At 39.2% G+C, this 25,974-nt stretch overlaps 1 protein-coding gene across 3 annotated transcripts in view; it reads left to right on the forward strand.

Annotated features, from left to right (window-relative positions):
- plekhg4 (pleckstrin homology domain containing, family G (with RhoGef domain) member 4) overlaps positions 1-25,974 on the forward strand; it is a 102,595-nt gene that overhangs the window by 37,282 nt on the left and 39,339 nt on the right. For all 3 annotated transcript variants that reach the window (XM_084403538.1, XM_084403536.1, XM_084403537.1), the window contains exons 2-9: positions 2,059-2,256; positions 8,605-11,644; positions 17,822-17,998; positions 18,080-18,203; positions 18,402-18,495; positions 20,757-20,843; positions 21,509-21,625; positions 22,779-22,877. In XM_084403538.1, the coding sequence (XP_084259664.1) occupies positions 8,842-11,644; positions 17,822-17,998; positions 18,080-18,203; positions 18,402-18,495; positions 20,757-20,843; positions 21,509-21,625; positions 22,779-22,877 (3,501 nt within the window). In that variant the 5' untranslated portion in view covers positions 2,059-2,256; positions 8,605-8,841. The remainder of the gene's footprint in view (positions 1-2,058; positions 2,257-8,604; positions 11,645-17,821; positions 17,999-18,079; positions 18,204-18,401; positions 18,496-20,756; positions 20,844-21,508; positions 21,626-22,778; positions 22,878-25,974) is intronic.

The following is a 25,974-nucleotide window of genomic DNA, read 5'->3' on the forward strand; positions in this document are numbered from 1 at the left end:
TGTTCAAAGTAAAAAAAGATAATACTTTATGACGTTAGTTTTAATAAATAAACAAAAATTTAAAATCAAGAAAATGTCTCTGGCAAAAACGTACCAAACCATGACACCACTGTGTCGTGTCGAACCGAACTGCGAGTTTTGTGAACCATTACACCCCTAATATATATAGTTTATCAGTTTGGCAAGTGGACTAGCCAATGGTGATTCTATTGCCAAGGTGTGTATAGAGGGTTGCATTAACATCTTCACTTTAACTCTCGGTCTGCTATTGTTTCCAAATGTTATATTGGTACAATCTTACCCTAAATGACAATCTACACGTGCATACACATATATACAGTTTATGCAACTGCTTGCAATATCTGAATGATTTTAATAGGCTACTTAAAAAAGTTGTGGAAAGTCAAAGTTTTAGGTTGACGCATATAGCACAGAATAGACTGGGCAGGCAACTTACTTACATGTGACGTGTGTGATGTTAAAAAGAGTAAAAGCACAATAAGCTGCGGAAAACAACTCATTGCAGTTCTCACGCTGTCTGACACACACGCGAAGCTTCGTGCACAGAAAGCCAACTCTCAAAATGAATTCGATCTTGAATACATTACCACGTTAAGCAAAGAGGTGTTGGTATTTAATTAAAAATGTTTTTGTTGTTGTTTACATTAAAGTTAAATTGACATTGTCAGATTTGTGATATTACTTTTTCTGTAATGCTAAAACGCAGCTGTTCACTTTCAGAAGTTGTAGTGATGCTTTCTTTTCCCAGAAAGAATGTGAAACGTTTTATATTTTTATATCATTTTCCATTGTTAAATATATTTAATATAATTTCAATTGATTTTACACACTTAAAGCATTATCGTATCACATATCGAATATTGCATTATTTAACAATATATCGTATTATTCTTCAAAATCGTGCAGCCCTACAGAGTAGTGTTTTGAGGTCATAAGTGGTACTGTTAGTACATAATGAGAAAGCTGGTTTAGTAGAGCTGCTTCAAGGACGGTTGTGTGGTTTGGATGATATTTGGCCAGTGAGTTTATTGATAATCTACTCAAAAAGGATGATTGTGGAAGTAATTCAATAATGCTGACATTATTGGGCCACATGGTGAAAGTTACTAGAAAAGTTATTATATTCGTAGTGTGTGCTGTGTCTTTTATAAGAGACTTGATGACTGTAAACAAGACAGATGCACTAGTGACGCCAAGTCCACACTGGTCACAGTAAGATTTCAGGTGAACTTACCTGCATGTTAGCCCAGCGAGCACTGACATGATTGTTGGTTGAGATTGACGGTAGACTACTATAGTATTTGCAGTGAATGTAATCTTTATTTACAAAGAAATGCTTCAACACTGATTACGTTGAGCCCGTTTCATTTTTTCAAGAAAGTTAGTGGTGCACGTTTCTGTTGCAGACATGATGTGACATGCAGTGAACAAGATGGATGGGCTCTACAAACATTTTCACTATTTCTTTGCTGGATTAATTAATGCATTTATCACCCAAGCTCAACCTCAAATATGTGAATGGCAGAGGAAGAGATCATGCTTATGAAGAGCAAATAGACAGTAAAGTTAGACTAGAGGCCTTTTTCCTTAAGTGTGGCTGGAGCAGCTGATATTTTTAGCAGCGTTTTGGTCGCTCCCTGCACTGGCTTTAAGAGTCAGGTTTCACCGTCGACCACTGTTCTTCTCCGAACTTCTCAGAGTGAAAGGCTCTTGATGGAGATCAGCTGCTTTCAGGACACGTGTGGACGCTGCAGAAAGAAAGCTGGGTCTGTCTGTTGACAGACTACACAAGGCTTGGGTGATTCACTTCCTAAGAGTGTGTCAGTCAATGTGTCTGTGTAGGACTTAATACCATCTTGCTGTTTGATGGGCAGCAGATTGTGTTTCATGACATTAGGATGTTCTGTAGCCCAATTGAGGTCATCTAGCATTCTCATTGTTTGTATTAGTAACAAAAAATTTAATAGTATTTAGGTCATACTGTTGAAATGTAAAGAAGGTTTTTAGTGCTTCCTCTGAGTATTTGTTTCTCTGCAGGACTCTGAATCTCTGGACAGCTGTATCCAGAGCACGCTCTCTGCTCTCTACCCTCCATTTGAAGCCACTGCGGCCACCGTGCTATGCCAGGTGTTGGACGTGGTCGAGACAACATACCGTGGGGACGGGCTGCGCTACATCATTGACTTCCTGGTGCCTGCTAAACACATCCTTCAGAGCATCCAACAAGATGCATGCGTGAGTCTTGAAGTTCCCTTTCATTCATTCATTCATTAACCCTGTAACCCTCTAACCCTGATAAAACTCACCTGAACACTCTGATCAAGGTCTTCAGGATTACTACAAATTTTCAAGCAGGTGTGTTTTATCAGGATTGAAGCTAAACTCTCCATGACAGTGACCCTCTAGGAAGTTGCCTATCCCTGATCTAATCTAATGAAAACCCTAAATTTAGACTAATACAATTTAGAGATTGACAGATATTGAATTTTACCGGTAACAATAACTAAGTTGCGCAGCACCTGCCAATAACCGATTAATTACCCAATAGTTTATAAATTGTATTTTTAAATGAAATCCAATCCGTTCCTGTTTTTTTTAATAAGTTCCTCTCAGCTGCATGAGCATATTAATTGGCATTCTCACATTACTAGCTTTAAATATGCAACAGCTAGCTTGGGAATGCATACACATGCTCAGTTGTATATAAACTATGGGCTGGGACACATGACGTCGGGTCGTCGGCGAGCCTGCAGTGTGTTCCACACATTAGCTCTCTTCAGGATCACGTCGGCGGCAGTTTGCCTGAATCAGCATGTCGGGGTCGCTGATGAGAGTGGGAACACTGATTGGATGTTCAATTTTAGTGAACGAAAGGCTGATCTAATGTTATGTTATCTTACCCGAGCATTCCAAAATATGAATAATTTAATAAGCCGCTTAAACATTAACATGAGCCGCTTAAAATTAAGAAAGTTATCAACATAATTGATATTCAAAATGGCAAGCAAGCGCAGCTTTTTTCATGTTTCGGATATCTCGTATATCCTTGTTTCGGTTTCTCCTTTTGAATGACAAAGATTAACTATTGATACCTGCTGTAGTCCGTGCTGTGTGTTCAAGTGCAGCTTTTTGGTCCAGACGCAGCCAACGCGAGGCAACAACACTGTTGTTTTTTTGGCGCCACTAGTTCTTTGACGTCGGCTTGGTGTGTCCAGGGCTTAATGCAATTAGACCGTAACAATCATGACATTTAAACATTTGTTTCAGATTTGCATGTATTTTTGTCACATTTGTTCTAATCGTTTGAGGCAGCCTACTAATGTTAACGTCCTCTCAGCCTTGTTGGCACTGTTCTCTACTAATGCAGCATCTAGTCAACAAATTAATCATTTTAAAATATGACTCCGTGTTCTGTAGACAGAGTAGTGTGTACTTCACTTTTCATTGTCGAGGCTTTAAATACGCATCTGATGTATTCTGCTCAGTGCTGAGTGTAGCGTCGCATGTCAAAACAAACACCACGAGGCGTCAGTGATAGTTTTTATTTCACCTCTGGAGGCTGCTCTCGTACTGTGTAATGACAGCAGACCCTTCTCAGCTGCTCCCACCACAAACAGGAAATCGGGAACCGGGAAATTGGTGTGGATTATTACCGATATAACCAGATAACCAGAAATCGGTTATCGGTGCCGATGAGTCTGTATAAATTAAATTTAGTCAACCTCTAATACATTTCATAGACATGCTTTCACATGCATTCAACAGAGAATGAATGTGTGAGTGACACATTTCCCCTTCATTCTTTTTTTGTCTCTTACTCACTGCTTTAATCATTCTGCCATTTTATCTCAGCCTAACATTTGCAGCCATATTTTGTTCGTTTCTTTGTTGGCCTCTTGTTGTGTTTTGTCATGTCCTCTTCCGTGTCATGTTTTGTTAGCTGAGCCCCCACTCATCATTAGTCATTATGAGGGTTTACCCAGAACACACATACACATGTATGTTAAAACAAAAGGCTCGGCAAGCCTGTTGGCCTGAATGTTTGTGTTATTGGTTCTTGTTTTGGTTATTTGAGAAGAAGCCCCCAGAAGTTCTGATCCTTCACAGCCAGATCAGCAAAGATAGGCACACTCACATGCTCTACACATCTGTCTACACACACATGTTCTTTACATTCGACTTCAGCCTCTTGTTCCTTAGTTACAGTTTTCTTTGTGACACCCCCATATGCTACACGCACAGCATTCTTGACTTTGAGTGACAAGGAGAAACAGGAAATAATGGGGAGATGGCTATCGGGAAATAACAAAAGCCGGACTCAATCTCATGTTGCTGAAAATATCTGCTTAGACTAGATGAATTTCCAGACTAATTTATGTACACATGCTGTAATAATCGAGCTACAGTGGGGTTTTTGTGTGTGTGTGTGTGTGTGTGTGTGTGTGTGTGTGTGTGTAGTCAAGCTACAGTCGTAGATCATTTAAGCCTGTTAGTCCGCTTCACAAAAATGAGACGTTTATGATTTTGGTTGATGATGTCTTTATATGACACTTTAAAAAGGTGAATTGTGGTTTTAGTATAAATGAAATAAAAATTGTAAAGTGCATGTGAGCTCACTTTATGGCTTGTCTGTTGTTTATGCATATAAACTTGCTTTATGACTTGTCTGTTGTTTCTGACAACAGAGTCCTCACAATTATAACCAAAATTATTAGAGCCCGACCGATATGGATTTTTGGGCGCCGATGCCGATACCGATAAAAAAAAGCCAGATACCGATATATCGGCCGATATTATTTATGTGTATATTATAATACAGTAGCAATATTATTTATGTGTATTATAGTACAGTAAGTTTGGACACACTTTCCAATTGGTGTGTACAAACTTTTGATGGGTACTGTATATAGAATACACAGTATAAACAGAATAAATATATAAACGTTTTGCAATGATCACTCAGATGTGGTGATCAAACACTTGTGTGACAAAGATATGTAATGGAGGCAGGGTGAATGATAGAATGAGAATTTGAGCTGTAACCAAACTAGTTTGCATTGCATTTTATATTATATTATATTCTAAATACTGTTGCATAATCTTCACTAACGACTAGGGATGGGCATTCGATTAAATTTTCTTAGTCGATCGTCGGGAGAATTAACGATCAACTATCGATTAATCATTAATATTTTTATATTGAAATTCATTATTTCGTTAACTTTTTATAAATTAAAAATGCAATGAAAATACAAAAATACAGTTTGTTTGTCCTCGATGAGATCTTTATTACAAGAAGATCAACTTGTGGCAGTGAAACTGGACGTTCGGTAGACTTGAAGATATGCCCTGCGGTGCTCTAAAACAGTGACCTGCAGCTGCGAGCCGGCGTTCTTAAACAGAGACCCATGGCCACTTCATCCGTTTTCTGTGATCGGATAGCTATCCGATCGTGAAAAGACCAAATGTAAATGCCCTCCGAAACGCATTCGAGACGGATTTAAATCCGATCGCTCAAACCACTTCAGAAGGAGATGTGAGACGCATTCCAGACGAAACTGGACAAGTGTAAATGCATCTGGTTGTTGAAACCACATATGTAAATTTGACTTATCCCAAAAATGCTAAGAAATAAACATGTGAGAGCGTGTTATAGGCTATATGTCATGTTATAGCCAGATATGACGACGCTACTTCAACACGCATCACCACAGATGAGCATCTATTCATCAAGCCAACGTGCAAACTATCGCAAAATCAAAGTGAAAGTCATTCATCAACACACTATCATCTTCATTAAAAGTAAAGAACCGAAATGATCTTACCAGGGCTGTTGCCGCAATATCTTGTTGCGGTCTTTGATTTAGACATTTTCGCTGATGATCAATAAAATGCAGCTCATATCAGTTGCTTTCGGTGACGTGCAACAATTTAAATATGCATATAGCGTGGGAATTCAAGATCGGATTTATATCCGTTTTGCAAAAACACATTTATGTGACCAGGTGTAAATGGAATCGTTTTGATAATTCAGATAGCTATCCGATCTGAGAAAATGCATGAAGTTCCCATAGAACTTCTGCACCAGTCTACTGATTTCTGTTGAGAAAGATAAGCATGTTGACATGATCTGTGATCAGACGCGACCGCAACCTGGTGACAGCCAGTCCAGCCGCCGAAAACACCCGCTCTGAGGGGACTGACGTTGCCGGGATGCACAGGTACCTCCGCGCTAAAATTAATTTCATTGCTTCAAGACTCACACTCTACGCAACGCAACCTGCATTAGTTTAATCGATAACAAATAAACGTGATCGACGAAATTCTTAACGATCAATTATCGATCGTCGATTAATCATGCCCATCCCTACTAACGACTTTGTCTTTTAATTTAGTCACGTTATTTAAAACATAACTTGTATCAATAAATATATCAAAAGTGTCACTGACAAAACCTTATCTTCTATTTTTAATCTTAATTTCTCTAATATCTACCAGTGGAGGAAGAACTCATGTAATTATAAACGTTTTCATTATGATATTATTCATTTTACTTTACTAAAAAGATGTACAGTAGTTTTATACTATTTTAAATAAGTAGTAAGCAAAATGTACTAAACGTGAAACTAGGCTACTCTTAATGCAAAATGGCCCTATATTAAGTGTTATAATTACATAAATTATTGGAATATTGCTTGATGTTGTAACGTAGCAGAATGAGCTTGAAAGGGGGGGTGAAATGCTATTTCATGCATACTGAGTTTTTTACACTGTTAAAGAGTTGGATTCCCATGCTAAACATGGACAAAGTTTCAAAAATTAAATTGTACGTTTGAAGGAGTATTTCTGTGCCAAAAATTGTCCTTCCGGTTTGTCACAAGTTTCGAAAGTTTTTTTCGAGTATGGGTCTGTGTGACGTCAGCTGGGGCGTAATTTCCTTATATGGGTCAAAGGCGCGGGCGCGCGTGTATAGCTGAGCCATATCGCATTAATAATCGCTGGCGATACGTCCGCGATTTTAATGCGATATGGCTCAGCTTGTCAGTTAACTGCGGCTCTTTGTAGTGAATGCCGCTCCATCTGAAAGCAGGTGATGGCGATTTATTACTAATCAAGGAACCGGCTTTACTGACGAGATGCGCATAACAATCTCACGATTTAAATCGCCCAGCCCTACCTGCTCTGCACACTCACACAAAGGAATATTGGTGGAATTTCATGACTGAAAGCCAGCCCCAATGGTGAACGGGTCTTTTTTCAGGTGCACAACTGCAAAAAAGACCCTTTAACAGGACCCCTACCAGTATACCCCCTTTTAGTGTCTTGTTTTTTGTAGTTTGTGTGCGCGTGTGTGTCAGTATGTGCATTTATGCTCTTGTGAACCCTGTGGGAACAGCGGCTGCTCGCTGCACCTGGGGTCAGTGGAGTATCTCCAGGTCTGTCTATTTCTCCGTGTAGGTGGGGGCTGCAGCTTGAAGGTGAATGAGAATATAATAATGGGAAACAGAAGCTTAAACTGAGAGGTCTGTGAATAAAAAGCCCTTTCACCCCCCTCCCACCCTCGGTGCAAGGACATTCAACCCTCCTTCCTCCCTTGCCCTGCTCTTCCTTTCAAAGGAAGCGGGTCATTTTCAGCAGACCGTAGTAAACTTGAGCAGAATATTCATTTCATCACTGGTATATCCAAAAGCACATTTGCATCAAGTTACGCAGAGCCAGTCAGTATTACAGTCTTTGTGACATGACTGTCAAAGCATATAGGAAGAAACACTGAACCGTGGAGTTGTTTCGGGACTCCAAGGCTATTTTCTCCTCTTTTAGTGTCCCTGTACACTTCCTTTGTAAAATTCATTCAAATGAATGAAACGGGGTACAGAGAGACTGCAGGGCCTTCTCTCTAAAATTGAATTACAATGAAGGGGCTTATTGTCCAAACTGTCTTAGTGAATCATCTAGAAGCTTCCGGATTCAACAAGAAAGAATATCTTATAATCCCTGTCCACTTTAAATCCCTGTGATCTTATTATCTATATTATTCACTGTTGTGTTAATTAAATGGCATTTTAAAAACATAGTGAAAGTGGCAGGTTGTTGACATGTTTTTTTATGAAGCTTTAATTGTATTAGTTTATCATGTTAATAAAAATGTTTTGCATGCATTTTATTTTTTGCAATACATGTTTTCCCTTAAAATCCCCAATGAGCAAGCCATTGATACATGCATAGACACATAGATGTTCAGATGTTCTGAGGCTATATTAATTTTCTTATTGTCTTGAGGAAAAATGTGCACTTAGAATGGGGGAAATGGAAAACATTATTTGCCACTTTGTCTTTTCTTCATGTTTTAAAGTCCTGAAAATTATATGTGGCAAATATAATAATTTAGCTGGATGACCCATTGACAGAATCCTGCCTCTAGCTCTCTGTTTTGTTAGATTTTTATTGCATTATATTGAAATTTGGAATGCATTTCTTTCTAGGAAAACTAAAATGTGTCCTGCGAGTCTTTCTATATAACAACAGTTCAATTAACATTGATTGATTTCCTAACTGGTTGTTCCCTCTCTCCTCTCTCTACAGTTTCCATACTGTGGTTACCTTTTTCGTCATGAAGGCTGGCCACTGTGTGTTCATGAGAAGGTCATAATCCAGCTCTCCTCTTTGGACTGGCGTGTGTTACGGCCCAGCGACTTCTACTTGCAGGTGACGCCAACACCCAAAAGCCCCCCGCGCATCACAGTGAAGTGTCTGGCAGTTAGTGGGCAGCATGTGGAGGAGCTTACCGTACCGGAGCTAGCATACACCTCTCTATTCACCATGGACTGGCTGGAGTCCATCAACCGGGAGAGGACTGTGGTCAGAAGAGCTGCCCTGGAACACTGTCTTTTATCAGCGGATAATGACATTTTTAGGGTACCGTGGGAGGATATTGTTCACCCAGAGTTTATCAGCAGACCTTCCAAAGTTACAGAACAAGGCGGAAGTAGAGGAATGGCCAAGGAAGTTTCAGACTCAGAGGGGAGGGACTCTGACGTAGATCAAGAAGACAACCCTGAGGACATACAATGTAGGATTTTTATTGACACTTCCACAGACCGATCAGGGGAGATGGACTGTCAGAGCAAGGGGGTTAAGCTCCTCCCTGCTCTCAGTGAGATCAATAAAGATAGCTGTGGGCGGAGCTCTAGCAGCACAGCGGAGGATTCAGAGGGGGAGTATGTGGAGCTAGCCGATATCTCCTTACCACGCTTTTCCCCACAGAAGGGCTCTCTCACTCAAGCCATTAGTATGAACTACAGAAATCTACATAAACCGCAGACTGCTGGTTCTACTCAGCCTAAAGCCAAACCAGAGGAGAGTCTTTTGAAGAATGGTGCATGCTCACAAAGCATGGTGTGTGCCATGCTGATTGAGGAAAACCTGAGTGATGCCTACCAATCTGTGATTTTAACCCCCACTACTCTTGCAGAGGCAGAGCGTCCGCTCCAGCAGGTGGACGAGTCTAAGCCCACATCTGCTGCAGGTACAACCGCCTGTGACCGTGTGTCTGAGCATGATTCTGAGAGAGAGATGTCCGATTGTGATACTGATCCATTATCTGATATGTCAACACAAACAGACAGTAAACCAGTCGTCATGTCACTAGACAACAGAGACATCAGCACATCACAACCTGACAACAAACTAGACAGCACATCACAACTAGTCAGTGAGCCAATCAAGACATCACAACCTGACAGCAAACTAGATAGCACATCACAACTAGTCAGTGAGCCAATCAAGACATCACAACCTGACAGCAAACTAGACAGCACATCACAACTAGTCAGTGAGCCAATCAAGACATCACAACCAGACATTGAACCAGTAAGCATATCTCAACCAGACCTTAAACCACTATGCATATCACAACTTGATTGCAAACTAGTCAGCACATCACAACCAGACAGCAGACTAGTCAACACGTCACAGCTAGTCAATGAGCCAGTCAAGACATCACAATCAGAAGTTGAACCAGTAAGCATATGTCAGCTAGACAGTAATTTAGCCAGCACATCACAACCAGACTGCAAACCAGTCAGCATGTCACAATTAGTCATTGAGCCAGTCAAGACATCACAACCAGATGGTAAACCAGTAAGCACAACTCAGCTAGACAAACTAGTCAGCATGTCAAAACCAGACAGCAAACCAGTCAGCATGTCACTAATAGTCAATGAGCCAGTCAAGACATTACAACCAGACCGTAAACCAGTAAGCATATCTCAACTAGACAGCAAACTAGTTAGCACATCACAACCAGATAACCAACGATTTGACACATCGCAACTAGAATGTGACCTAGCTAGCATATCTCCACCAGACAGCAAACCACTCAACACATCACATCTATACAAAACGCCACTAAGAACATCACAACCAAACAGCAAAACAGTCGACATGGCGCAACCACACAGCGAAGTAACTAGTACATCACAGCCAGAGAATGAAATGTTATCTGGTAATTTAGAGAGTAAGAACTCAGAACAAGTTTCTCTGGATAATATTGAACTCTTTGTGTCTGATCCTGCTGCAGAAGCAGAAGTCAGATCTAAATCTGAGCAGATGAGAGGTGATTGTGGCCTGGAAGGTAGTTGTGATCTGCAGAACAGTGGAGTGTCGGTCTCTGAGCCTCAAGCTATCAGTGTGTCTTTACAGAATCAGACTGAGCAAACAGATCACAGCCCATGTCAGATACACACACACATTCATACACCACCTGAGAAAGTGCATGATCGTATTGCCGTAAAAGAGGACCATAAGACTTTAAGTAACAGTAGCCATGACAAAAATGAATCTGATGGTGATTATAGTCCCAGTGCAGAGGAAGAAGGTGGGCTTGTTTCGGCTGCTTCGCAAAACGACCAGGTAGCCTTGGCCTCTGTCACCACAGTGCCTGGGGAGGATCCGGTTACGCTCATTTCAGAAGGTCAGGTGAGGACAGAATCCTGTGAGGACAGAAACAACGAGACAGAGGTGGAACTCCAGACAAAGGAAGAACGTGCAGAAAGAGATGTAGCGGGAAATTCGCCTTGTAAGGAGGCAAAAACAGTAGAAAAGAAAAGCATTCGAGTGTTGGAAAGCAAGACGGAGAATGAATTAGAAGCAGTTTGTAAGGCAGAGGAAGTTGAGACTGCTCAAACAGGTCTGGTAGATACCACGCCCAAGTCTGACTCCGACGTTCGAATTCAGGAGGAGGGCAGCTTCTCTGTAGGAACAGATGAGATTGAGAAGAAACAAACCAATGTTAAAGAGCAAGGGGTGGAGGAAGAGGAGACCAAGGCCAATACTGTGAGTGAGCAGGAGGCTATAGTGACCAACTATTCTGAAAATAGAGTCCAGTCAGCATGCACTCAAGTCCTTGATCTAGCCTCAGATATGCCAAACACAAATGGACATATGCACACTCAGGACACACCTACCACCGAACGAGAAGGGCAAAAAACAAAGGAGGAGGAGAGAAAGGGGGGAAAGGAGGAGAGGCAAGAGGATGAGGTTACTTCTTCTCTGAATGGCTCTCCAGCAGAGCATCAGCAGCAAGCAGACATGGAGTCCCATTACCATCAGCAGGAAGAGCAAGGTAGAGTCATCTTTGAAAAGTCCATCCCACTCACCTTTACTTTATCCACATGCCTTCTTTCCCTTTAAACTCCTCCCACTTTCCCCTTCCATTCATTTTTCATCCCCGTTTATTCATCTTTACAGATGCATCTAAGCTCTGAACTGTTTCAGATGTGTCTAAAGACTTCTTCCACTGCCTCAGCTGATGAAGAACCTACTTCTTTCCCTTCTCCTCTTCTTTATTCACTCCATTCATTCACTTTCACAGTTTCATCCTCTTCCTCATATTTTATCACTTTTGTAACTATATTTTAATTCTGTTCACTTATAATCCCCTCTATTATTCACTTTTAGCTTCTTTTAATGGTGTTTCATGTATGAATTGTGTTCTACTTCACAAACGGTCTCCATGGTTTTTAGCAGTTGTTCACTATAGTGACTTGTGAGTCATTTTTTTCATCATTCATTCATTGCCGTGTCCACCTAGTATATTTACTCTAGATTAGCTGACTAGCTCCGGCGTTTCGACATTCAGGCCTCTGACAAGTTACAAATGGCTCTCAAATGGCCCATTCTACGACCTGATAGAGCTGCTTTTCTCTTCAGGCTGAAAGAAAAGCGTGCGAGGCTCTGGTTTTACTTAGACTGGGCACTTTACAAGGATTTGCTTTGTAGCAGGTCATATTCCGGCCTCTAGACAGTTTGTTTTCAAATTTAGACACACATTAATTCCACTGAACACTGTCCAAGATAGACAGCATTTCACATCTGAACTGCTAAAGGAAACAGCTGAAGAGAAGCCTGGGTTATGTGCTGGATTTCTGCTTTGTGTACTTTAGTAACTCAATCCTGCATTCGGTTGGATTAAACTATTTTAGGACATCTGTTGCAGTGAATAAAGCTGATATCAGATGAAGTGTGTTTTGTGTGTGATCAGGAGCTGCTTGTCTGCACATTAATATATATTTTATTTTTATGTTTTCCAAAAAGTTGTTTGGAACAAACATCTGCCATATTGTTTATTAGTCCTTCACATCAATAGGTTGTTGTCAGTGTCCCACCTCCTCTTCCTCTTCATCCAGAGGATTTAGTTGCTTTGGATGTGCTCACCTGGCCCAGGTGTGGTACAGGTGTGAAGAAAGATAGATGAGATGAGGTGATGTGGGTGGGCCTGAACACAATCCCTGCTGTGGGACCTCTAAGATTGCAGGGGGTAAGCAGAGGGGGATGTTTTAGTGTGTGAGTGTGTTAGATGGTAATAGATGGAGTGTTTAAGTAATGGAGAACGGGTGGGTGGGGGGAGGGGGGGGGTGCACTGCTTTGAAGATAGGAACAGCAGAAAGAAGAAATGATGGTGTGTTTGTTGTGGTAGTTTGACTATGATAGATCTGATTCTTTCTCTCTTAGTGGGTGGTTCACAAACCCTAAACATTTTGAGTTTCAGTACTACAGCAAGGCTACTATGGCTATTACCTCTATACACGCTAAAAGTAAGCTTATCTGCTTATCTTTGTTTTCATTTTTTCTTTTCGTCATTTTTTTTTTTTCATTTTTCAGAGGATTTCAGGTGTTTATACTACTCTTAATCCACTGTTTCAAGTGAATAAGATTCAGTCTGCTCTTCGGTTTTGTAATGACTAAAATTTAAAAAGTAAAACCTCAAATCTTCAGTGTCAGCAGTTTGCTGGGTGTATTTTTAGTTTTTAAAGGAAAATTACCTTTGGACAATGATTTTCTAAGACCTATAAAACCTCTTGAAAAGCAGTAGAGACTTTGATGAGAATTCAGTCTGTGAAAGAGAGAGCTGATGAGCTGGGCAGATGGAAGACTAAAGACTAGATGATAGTATGGATAAGCTCTACAAGAGTTTCTCATAAGTTTCTACAAGTGAGCAACATTTCATTTGTGACTGATTGGCCAGACCATTGCATTTACCTATGTATGATCTTTACAGCAGACACACATACAGTATATACACACATATATATGACGGCACAAAATCACAGACATTCTATTAAAATAAAAATAATAAATGTGTCTGCTATATGGAAATATATTCTGTTTAAATAGCCTGTTTTAGAGGTGTCCCTAATGGGCTGACTAGTCAGGGTCCAGTGTTACATCAGAAAGAAAAGATAATCAGATAGAAAGGAGAAGAAATGCATGAAAAATAATTACTGAAGGGTATGGGCCATGGCCAGACTGTGGTGAGAGAGTGTGAAGCCAAGACCCTCTACTCTGCCCTGTCTGGGGTAGCACTTAGCTCAGCTCGAGGGGGGCTCATATAGTCTACTTCCTCAATAGCCGCTTTCCGACCGGAGGAACCTTTTCACCGTTCCTAGAACTATTGGCTAAAGTACCCGGATGTCGGCGTGTTCGCACCGCAGGAACTAGGAACGATTTTAGTTCTAGGAACTCCATTTGGAGGAACTAATTTAGGTCCTACTTCAGAGTAGGGTCTAAACCAGCACTATAGGAACTACCCGTGACGTTAGTGTACGCTGATTGACCGAACGTACGCGGAACACCAGCACCCGCCATTTTTAAAACAGCTAGAATGTAAACACACAGATTATAGCCCAGTGTTTCCCCTATAAATTTTTCCAGCAGCGGTGCTGTTACGTGCCGGAGGTTGTTACCAAGCCGCTCGCGGGGGGTCCGGGGGCATGCACCCCCGGAAGATTTTTTTTTTTTTTAATAACCCCTTAAACCATGACTTCTGGCAAGTTTTGTGGATAGAAATTGACATTTTGAGACATACATTTTGAGGCTCAAATGTAAGAAAGGGGCACTATGTATATATAAAAAAAAAATTTATATATATATATATATACAGTGCAATGCATAAGTGAATACACCCATGCTAAAGTTGACTAAAAAGAGGAATAAAAAATCATATTTTGGAAATTGAACTTAATGCCTTAATTTAAAAAATTTGGAAAAATCCAACCTTTAAGGACACCAATTTTCTTTGTGAATGAATAATGTATCGTAAATAAATAAATGTTCTTCCTTAAAATACATGGTGCATAAGTGAGTACACCCCTATGTTAAATTCCCATAGAGGCAGGCAGATTTTTATTTTTAAGTATTTTTTTTTAGGATACTATGCATCCTGATAAAGTTCCCTTGGCCTTTGGAATTAAAATAGCCCCACATCATCACATAGCCTTCACCATACCTAGAGATTGGCATGGTTTTATTTCAGTTAGCCTAATAGCTAGTTTGATTTGCATTGAGAGATGATCTTATGGAAAGTACCCCATGCCAATCTCTAGGTATGGTGAAGGCTATGTGATGATGTGGGGCTATTTTAATTCCAAAGGCCAAGGGAACTTTATCAGGATGCATAGTATCCTAAAAAAAAATACTTAAAAATAAAAATCTGCCTGCCTCTATGGGAATTTAACATAGGGGTGTACTCACTTATGCACCATGTATTTTAAGGAAGAACATTTATTTATTTACGATACATTATTCATTCACAAAGAAAATTGGTGTCCTTAAAGGTTGGATTTTTCCAAAATTTTTTAATTAAGGCATTAAGTTCAATTTCCAAAATATGATTTTTTATTCCTCTTTTTAGTCAACTTTAGCATGGGTGTATTCACTTATGCATTGCACTGTATATATATATTACGGCTGGGAATCGATTAAAAAAAAAAACTAACTAATTAATCGCACAATTTGCTGTGATTAATCGCAATTAATTGCATTTCCTCCAAACTTGTAATCATCAATATTTAAATGTAGAATCACTAATTAAATCAAACACACAAAAAATGGGGAAAAAAGAAAAATGTCCACACAAATTGGACAGAAAATAGCCCTATATTAAAATATAAAACATCAATATATTATTCTTCATTCAGTTCTATGCAACATACTCAGATTTAACAGATTTATTTTTTGACTAATTGTCAAAATAAAGTATAGTCATACAAAGCTATTATTACCAGAGTATGTGATCAGAGCAGGTAATTTTACCATGCATACTACTGAGAAATTTCACGTTATTTGAGCGGGACTTTGCTTTTCCAGTGCGTGATTGGTACATGATTGGAGCGTTTGGGCCGTTAACCACAGAGCAGAACGCGCAGCGCAAACACGGAGCGGAACATTGAACATTGAGCAGAGAGCGCAGTGCGCCGACACACACTCACACACACTCGGAACCGAGAGCGCGGCGCAAACACGGAGCGGAAAAGACTCGCACGTAAAGTTACTAAAACAAGCTGCGCGAGAATGAAACCGTATCGCCGAACACGGAGGGGCGGGACGGCATATTTTCCATAGACAGTAAAAAAATGGACACAGCGACCCCATAGACTTCAACGGAGAAAAGTTCGTACCGCTTTCTCCTTTGCACAAGCGCTTGCTCGCTCTCCCGTGGCGTCTGTCGTTGCTATGCCAACCATGAACTGAGGCGCGCCTGAAAACCTTTTGATCTGTCCATGCTGAAAACGTGCGCGCCGCGTCGCTTCTATTATGAGCGCGCTTGCCACGCGCCCACATTTGAGATATGTGCATGTGAACGGCTCCTTTTATGGCAACGTGTGTAAGTGAATGTCGTGATATTATTGATCATGTGAAGATTTTGCAGCGGCGCTGAAAATCCAGCGGCGGCGCTGCGCCGCTGCTTAATACATTGTAGGGGAAACACTGTAGCCTATATATTTACTCCAGAAACTAACTATACAAACATGGAAAACAGTGAAAGATGGGTCTCTAAACCTTTATGCTGAAGAGAAAATCCAACGCAACTTTGAGGGAACCAAGCCAAACATGATTATGTTTATCTGCCCAGCTAGCAACACTGGACATCAACCACACGGCATAGGCTAATAGCCTTTTTTTCATATACTGTCTACTTTCTATAACAGTTCTATCTAATAACATATTAAACAGTACTGTTAGACTAACACAGAGAATGCGAGCATTGTTTGCTCTGGCGTTCTCAGCGCCGCCAAAATAAAGGTCTGTTGCGCCGTCAAAATAAAAGTCACCGTGCTTGCGTCACGCCCTTACCCCTCCTACCAGTTCCTATGGCCACTTGGCCAGTGCGAACGCAAACAGCAAAACTGAGTTTGGGGAAGAGTAGTTCTTAGAACTGTTTAGAAGTGGACAGTTCCTAGAACTAAGTTCCTGTAACTACTTGGTCGGAAAGCGGCTAATGTGAGCATTCTCTGGCGAGGAGAATGTTGGGTAGACAAGGAGACAGCAAAGTAGGGCTAAAAAAAAAAAAAATTTTGTCTTATTTGTCAAATTTATCGTAGCTTATCTATCGTACCTAACTGAAGAAGAACATTCCATTGTGTTTATATTTCTTTCCTCAGAAGCTAACCTCTTCTGTTCCAGCTCAAATCCCTTCTGAAATATAGCAATCTCAGCCAGATTATGCTTCAGAGCAATTTATACATGTTTTTCTTGTCCTTGTGCAAGCTGTTTTACGAGTGCTGGAATTCCCAGGACTCCATCTCATCTGTTTTTGATCTCAGTATCTATTCTCTGCACAGCAGCAGCAGTGCGTGGCAGTGCAGCGAAGCAAAACTTTAGTTTTATGACTGTCGGAAGCTGATCTCTGGTTATCTCTGAGCCCTATCAATGTCTGGTATATGGGGCACAGATCCAAGCCACCCTATGGAACAACGCACAGGATGATACCTGGAATGCTTTAAATTAGCTAGGAGTGTGGTTGTTTGAGCTGCATAATGGTACAGATTGGGCAAATGCTTACGCTCAGTTCAACCGTTTCTACATTGCTGTTTGTTAGTGGGGGATTCAGAGAATGTGGGTCTGCTGGCTTTGTTCAGAGTCTGAATAGATTTGTTTTTCATGACCCAGAGATTTAGCTTTTTTTTTCCTTTTTTTTTTTTAGGTTTAGAGCCAAATGTAGTTATCAAGTCAGTCATCTGTAAGCTGTGCTGTATATCTTCAGCGAGTAAGAATCTCAGTGAAATCAATTTTGATACTGAGAGATCAAACATTGCAGGAAACACTCACTTCAACTGATCATATCATCGTTATCTGTGAACTTTCTATAGACTAAAGTGATGCATTATTGTCTTTAATAATAAGACAGATTGACTTGTCAGTGTTGTAAACTGAACTGTTTCTTTGTATACATTTAGGTTTTTGTTTGTGTGTGCCAGTGTTGTTTGTGTTGAAGTAACTCCAATCGATTTTCATATTCCAGCATCCAGTCAGGAAGTAGACCACATTGTTTGCCACCTGTCTGCTAAAACCCAGAGTGAAGACACCTCAGCAGTTCATCCACCACTGCCGCCCATTTCCCAGAGGACCCAGCCTGTCCAGAGTGAGGCGCATGACATCAATTCTGATGTCCTGAACTCAGGAGTGCTCTGCCTACCTGGTGAGGGACTGCTTCTAATGCCCTTAATATGGTCCTGCCATCAATATGATCCAAAAGCTCAACTTTTAAAATGAATTTTAGGAACAAGAGATAAATCAGGCCATGCCCTTGTGACCGTGACAATGAGAAACACTATCTGGTTGAATCCAAACTGCAACAGTGGAGAGCTGGTGCGGATCATGGTCTACTTCTTCAGTACACTCAGGTACACACACTGCTGTTTAAAAGTTTTGAATCAATAAGTTTTGTTAAAAATTCTAAAAAAAGTCTCTTACGCTCACCAAGGCTGTATATATTTGATCAAAAATACAGAAAAAAAACTGTAATATTGTTATTATAATCTAAGATTCATTCATTTACAATAAACCATTCATCAAACACATGACCTTGATTTGACTCTCAGGAAGGAAGTTAGTGCTTTGGGACTGACTGTCCTGGTGGATGCCCGCAAGTGTTCTCCTGTCCCCGCCCTCTTTAAAGCCTTCAACATCCTCCAGGTACGAACACCATGACCGTATAATTTGTAGTAACACACATATACAGTCTACCATTTGTTCATATCCTACACAGATAGAACTGTCACATGCAGTTCACATCCTCTAGGCGTTTCCTTTCTCATACTTTCTTCAAAACTGAATGGTAATGCAAACTTGCCATAAATCTTGATATTTAAATCTAACTTCCAACCAGACATCTGCTACTGAGGAATTCAGAAGAGCTGACTAAACTAAAGTAAACCTATGAGAGGAGTTTTCATCGACAGAATCAGTCATTATTGGCTAAACAAGGCAAAAAGCAGCACATCATAAATATAATGTGATTTCCCAGCTGTGGAAATAAATAGTTGCATTCACACACAATTACACAATAGGACATGCTCACACGAGATTAGTAGAGAGAGGGCGATGTCTTTGGATTTATTTTCCTCATCTGGGATTGGTTATTTTGCAGAATGCATCAACTTCTGACATGATTGTTGCTTGTTTGTAGTTATTTACTATTATTGAGATCTTATCTCAATTGTTAAAGGTTACTATTTTACAAGAGTGGCCTGACCAAGGTGGCAGTAGAGAACACAGGCATCATATCCAGTCAGATTTCATTATATACATTTTTCTTTTAGTGTTTATGGAGAGTAGATGGCTTATCTCATCCTTAGAAGAATCACCTCACCAGTCATTTACATGAGTGATGTGAGGAAACCAGTAAGTAATGCTCAGAGTAACTGCAGGAACATGATCCCTGAGCACATTTAATGGAAGTGACTCCAGACTGAGTTTGTGTTCTAGACCTTAATGCAGATTAATGCTGCTTTCTTCTTCTGCCAAAAACCTGCCCTACTTTGACAGACTGAGGATGTGCCAATGCTGACTTCACCATTTAAACATCCTGAGGGAGATAGAGAGAGATAAATATGAGCAATATAAAAGTAAATTGATGAATGCTTTTAATGACGATGTTGTTTTGAGTAGCACAGGGCCTCTCTGAGAGCTTTTCATTGTCTTTATGAACTCATTTGAGGTTTAAAACAGCTGCAGAAATTCTCCATATGACCTTTGCCTGGTTTATTTTTCTCATTTCTTTGATCTCCCATCTGTATCTGTAATCCATGATAGACAGCGTACAAGTGCTGTCTTGTGGAAAAGGTGGCTTTACTGAAAGTATAAGAGATTCTTGATGATGTACTGCTAAACTATGTGAATGTCACGTGTTTGAATGCCCTTCAGTGTATTCAGGGTCAGTGCTAACACTGACAGATGAGGTCTTTCTGAATGAATGCAGTAGCTTAGTGACCGGTCCTGAGGGAACAGACACAGGCTCTTCTCCCTCCACTGATACTATCATTCCATTATAGATGTCCTTTTGAGCTGACAATTACACTTTTCCATCAGGCCTCTGTATTCAAAAATGGCCAACCAAGGAATTGAGTTTTTTCATAAACTAATTCACACAACAATATAGTAACACCTTGGTTAAGACACACTTTTAATTCACAACAACATAAAACCAGACCCAGTCTCACCATATATTCATGATTTTAATACACTCAAAATGCAAAGTGAAAAATAAAAGTGCAGTGTTTCAGTAAGTAGGCAATAAATATCAGCAGTAAATAGTCTCAGCCCTGAAGTGGTTGTTGATGTTTCTGGAACATTCCTCAGTAAATATGCTATTGTTTCATTCCAGCGGAGATTTTCTTTTCCTTCTGTTCTGATGTGGCTATGATGGCACGATAATGTGTGCATGATCAGTATGCATGATGACGTACAAGGAAACAGACTAAAACAGCTCTCAAAGGCATAATAGACTTCTCTGGTCTGTTTTTACAGAGTGTTGTTTTTCTGCTCTTTTGTTGTGGTACATTCACTGACAGAAGGCTTTTATTGTGGTTTTTGGGGCAAATGACAGAAAAATGTCTGCTAGATTATGTAACCTTTAATAACTTTTGTTCAATGACATAAATGCATAGTTAAATGAAGCGTTAGGTGTTATTGATCTTATTGTAAAAGATCGATCCAGACACAATTCTGCATTTTACTTTTTTTTTTTTTCACCTCGTAAAAAACTCGTCATAAAATGACAGGCTTCTCTCTTGTGTACAGGCTTGCATTCAGTAATTATAACTACTTTTTCAGTAATCATAAATGACTATAAAATAATTGTATTAGTCAATAGGACTAGGAATTCTGGGTTAGTCTGTGAAATGTGTGTAATTCATGGTGCTGTTTGTGATTTATAGTCTATTCAATCTCTGCAGGAAGCTATGCCGGGATGCATCCATACAGTACTGCTGCTGGCCGACAGAGATTTGGCTCTGCGATTGGAGAAAACCTCTTCTATACAGGTAATGCACAAAAATGACCCATCACCTGTAACTTGGCATGACTTTACAGCCACAGTAACACTCAAACAATAACTACAGATGACAAGATCTGCATGATGTGCCGCATGTGATATTGTGGCGTGTGACTTGCATTTAATGAGGGCAGAAAGGATTAGAAACAAATGTAAATCCATATTTTACTCTATATAGGAGGAAATGGAGGTAATTTGTTCATCTTTAGGTCCTGGAGAACAATGTGAGTTTACTGAAGGTTTCTAGTTAATGTTAAAGGAAATCCTCTAACATCCTCTAGTAAAATATAGCCCCCTTTATAGAAATAAACAGCATCTACCAGCACTGACAAGATTCTGGCTTTCACCTAGTTACTCTGCACTCTTTGAGAAATAGATGGCTATTTTAAAACACAAGTGTCTGTACTGAGACGCCGCTTGTGCGGTGCCTGACACAAATCAGACTGCCAGAGATAGACTCTTGTAGCTACGTAGGAAAGTGCTTAAGTTAAGAATTTCACAACAGCTGGACTGATAGTGTAGCCTAGACATCTATCTAAGCTATTAGAATAGCTGAAGTGTTTATGATTGCACTGCAATACATATTTATCCCCTTTAATGCAGAAGCTAAGACCTGACGACTGTTGTGTTCTGTGTTCTTTTTGCATCTGTCAGGTGGAGTTGTTGACATCTTTGAAGTCTCTCTATAAGCATGCTGACATCGCTCAACTCCCCACTGAGTTTGAAGGCACTTTCCCTTATTCTCACAGCAGCTGGGTCTGTTTCAGAATGGTGAGAAATCATCATCATTCCTAGGACTAAGGCTGGAATAAACTACATGAGTTTTTAAACCAATTTGTAGTCAGAAAGTCTGAGTCTTCACAGATTCACCGATTTTGCCAAAAATCACATGGTGTATTATGGGCACAGGTATAAAGCAGTAAGCCACAAGATTAATACAGCAATAAGCCACTGCTGTGTGTATTAATAATGATCACAATAAAAAATTCCTCTACCAATTAGCATATACAATACCAGTCAAAAGTTTTGGATCGGTAAGATTTTTAATGTTTTTAAAAGAAGTCTCTTCTGCTCACCAAGGCTGCATTTATTTGATAAAAAAAAACAGTAGTATTGTGAAATATTATTACAAATTAAAACAGCTGTTTTCTATGTGAATATATAGTAAAGTGTCATTTATTCCTTTGATCAAAGCTGAATTTTCAGCATCATTACTGATTCATCAGAAATCATTCTAATATGATTTGATGCTCAAGAAACAGGATTTTTCAGGATTCTTTGATGATTAGAAAGTTTAAAAGAACAGCATTTATCTGAAATTGAAAGCTTTTGTAACATTAAACACTACTGTTCAAAAGTTTGGGGCCAGTAATAATTTTTATTTTATTTTTTGAGGGAAAGAAATAAGAGAAATCAATACTTTTATTCATTAAGGATTAATTAAATTGATCAAAAGTTACAGTAAAGCCATTTATAATGTTACAAAAGATTCTATTTCAAATAAAATATGTTCTTTTGAACTTTCTATTCATCAAAGAATTCCCCAAAAAATTGTACACAACTGTTTTCAACATTGATAATAATAATGTAATGTTTTTTGAGCATCAAATCCGCATATTAGGAAGAATGTTTGGAAGGATCATGTGACACTGAAGATTGGAGTAATGATGCTGAAAATTCAGCTTTGATCACAGGAATAAATTATACTTAACAATATTTATTTTCTTTTTTTTTAGTCAAATAAATGCAGCCTTGGTGAGCAGAAGAGACTTTAAGAAACATAAAAAATGTTATTTCATGTGCAGTGAGATATATGCGTACATTACATGATTTACAACATCTGACAACTGTTTATTTAGTAAACTGGATTTTTTTTTTTTCTAATGGGTTCCTAACCTAAACATTTATTTTTGTTATATCTCAGAGGTTGGAGCAGCTGACCAGCCATTGTGAGGATGCTGTGAACCTTCTTCAGAACTCCATCAGCATACTGGAGTCTGCAGTGCTGCCACCTACAGCAGAGGTACTGCAACAGTCAATAAAATACTTTCTAAAAGCAGCTCTATCGAAAGCAGTCACACAAAAAATGCTTTGTCCCAGCCCTGTCAGGAATGAGAGAGCTGTATATATTTAATGATTTTGGCAGACACTTATCCAAAGTGACTTACTTTGTATTCAAATATAAATTTTTATCAGTTCTTGCATTCCCTAGCAATCAAACCCATGACCTTGGTGTTAACATGCTCTATTGTTTGAGCTACAGGAATATATATTGCAGATAGTTTGCCTGTGAACCAGTTGAGCCCCTAAACCCTTAGTTCTAGTTATGTTTACTGAGACTGCAGTCCTAGGACTCATTTTGACCTTATGACAGTGAACTCTGCTCAGGAGGACATCACATGGCACTGAAGTCTTCTATTCAGAGGGACTTTTATTCTGTGTCCATGAAGTACAGCAGTGGCACTGGTGTCCGGTTACATTGATTTTAAAGACTGTTCTATTTAGAAGACAAGTTGAGTTTTGAAAAATAGACTTCAGTATGTGTGTGGTTAGTGTGTCAAGGCTTTGACCGAGTTGACCTCTGGCTGTCAGTGGAGGTCACGAAGGACCTTTTATCCACAGGCTTCTGGGGGAAAATAGGGCCTCAGGAGAAGTAATGATCTCCCAGAGGAGTGTTTATCTGCAGCCATCTTCAAAATCACTTACCTAGGGTTTATATAAAGAGTTGAAAGGAGAAGCAAAGAAAGAGTCTGGTGGATGAGGGTATGGATTTCTGCTTACTGAATGCTAAAACAGCCCCTCCTGTGGATGAAGTGATGCTTAGATGTTAAATGAATAGAAAACCAGAATAAGTCTTGGCCTGTCCGCTCGTCTCTCTGCCGTTTCTTCTATGTCTTCTGTCTCCCTCCGTTAATCTAAATGTGTCCCCGCTTTTACCCCCATTTTTTTCACCACAATCCTGGATTACTTTTTTTTTTTTTCTCATTGTATTAAGAACCTCACATGCTGTATCTTCATTCTCCGCTGTTTAACCCTCTGGGGTCTGAGGTGTTTTTGGGGTCCTTGAGATGTTCTGACATGCCCTGACATTTGTGCTTTTTTCAGTTGCTTATAAACATAGTAATGGCAAAAAAAAAATTACACACTATTTAGCACAAACAGGGCTACCATAATATGTGAGCAACAAGAATGTACATGTCTGCATTTTTGAGAGAATAATGTTTATGCGTGGTTATTGAAAAAACTAAAAACTAAAGTTTCTGAAATAAGACCACAAAACACACACTAAATATGTGCCAATAAGACTTTTGTCTAATGGATGTCATCGCCTAGTGTTTTTTCTTCAAAATTATGTGAAAATCACCCTGCCTAATCCTTCACATAACACAATACATTGATTTGAATTTTGCAAAGCACTTTCTGTTTGGAAAGGCCATATGCGGAGTGGGCGTCACAGATCATGCATATGTAGTGGTTCACACCTGAGGACCGCATACTTAATGAGCCATTCATTCAGGTGAGTCACTGAGCCACAAGAATGCAAGAGCAACAGTTGGAAGCATCTCAATTCTTTTTTATTTTTCCACATATTGTGCTTGCAATTTGGCCTATAATAGCCAAGGAAAACATGTAATTGTGCCGTTAATTCTCATACTGTATTTTCAGTTTTGGAATATTTATCCTCTCCCCAAATTTGTCACTAATAAAACACAATAAAAATTATTTAAAGAAAAGGCTTATATTTACCTTTTAATAGTTTGTTTACATCTACCTTGTAAATATTTAAATAAACAACAATTCAAGTGTAATCTTTCTTTGTACAAACTAAAGTATACATTTTATCATACATATTTCAAAGTTAAGGATTTGATTGATTATTTGATTATTTTTGACAAAAAAATTGGCAAATAAAAGCTTATTTGAGGTGGCAGATATTTTACAGTAAAAATGTATAATCTATCCAAAACTAATCAACGAAATGTTGTCTTTCATATGTCTGTAACATAGGTCTTTCATTTTTATTATAAGGAATATAAATGCTAATTTGCAGTTTAATACGTTGCTTATACAAATATATATATGTGCATACACACACACACATATACATGTGTATATATTTATACACAAAAATAAATTTTATTTATATTTTTTATATACATTTTTTTTTCCACAAATTGTGCTTGTAAATTGTATAATATCCAAGGTAAACATGTCTAGTAATTGTGCAGTAAATTCTCATACTGTATTTTCAGTTTTGGAATATTTATCCTCTCCCCAAATTTGTTACTAATAAAACACAATAAAAATTATTTAAAGAAAAAAAAATTATATTTACCTTTTAATAGTTTGTTTACATCTACCTTTTGAGGGACATTTTCCCTTATTATTATTATTCCTCACAGCGCTGCGAGACGGTGTAAACAAGTAATGATCTGAATAAACTTGTGTTTTCTTGAGCTGATATGGGGCTCGAGAAAACACAGCCCCTCACAGGTTTGCGCCGTGGATTCCCGCGAGTCAGACGCGGATACTGTGTTTGTTTTAGGCTCGCGCAGTCTTCACTCGGACGCGCGCTTCAATCCGTTGTGGAGACTCTCTTTTCGTTCCAGTGAAATTACAAAACAAAATACACACACACACACATGTCTCTGCCTGATATACAACCACTGATAAACATAATCTGATTTGACAAAAAAAAAAAAAAAAACTATGAGTGCAGATTTGAACTCAGAACCTTTGACACGCTAGGCAAATGTTCTACCACTAGACCACTTGATGATCTCCAGTTCAAGCACCTTATGTTGTGATTGCTAGCCTATTTACTTTTTATGTATTAAATCCAGGAAATTTGTTAATGAAAATAATATTAAAATTAAGATACAATTAAAACAAAACGAAATTCGTTTTAAAGAATGGATTTGTGCTTTCTGTTTTGAAGTCTCTGTGAAAGTTTGAAAGTCTTTTAGTGCTGCTTCAGAGCGCTCGCGTCCATAATGGAGAACTGTCACGTAATATTGTTTTTTCCTCATAAATGCGAACATGTGTCAACTAATGCAAGTAAATTTAAAAAGACTTACCCGAAATATTATCCACGGCTGGATCAAGTCGCTCAACGTTCG

This window comes from Rutilus rutilus (assembly GCF_951802725.1).
Source record: "Rutilus rutilus genome assembly, chromosome: 3".
Taxonomy (NCBI): Eukaryota; Metazoa; Chordata; class Actinopteri; order Cypriniformes; family Leuciscidae; genus Rutilus; species Rutilus rutilus.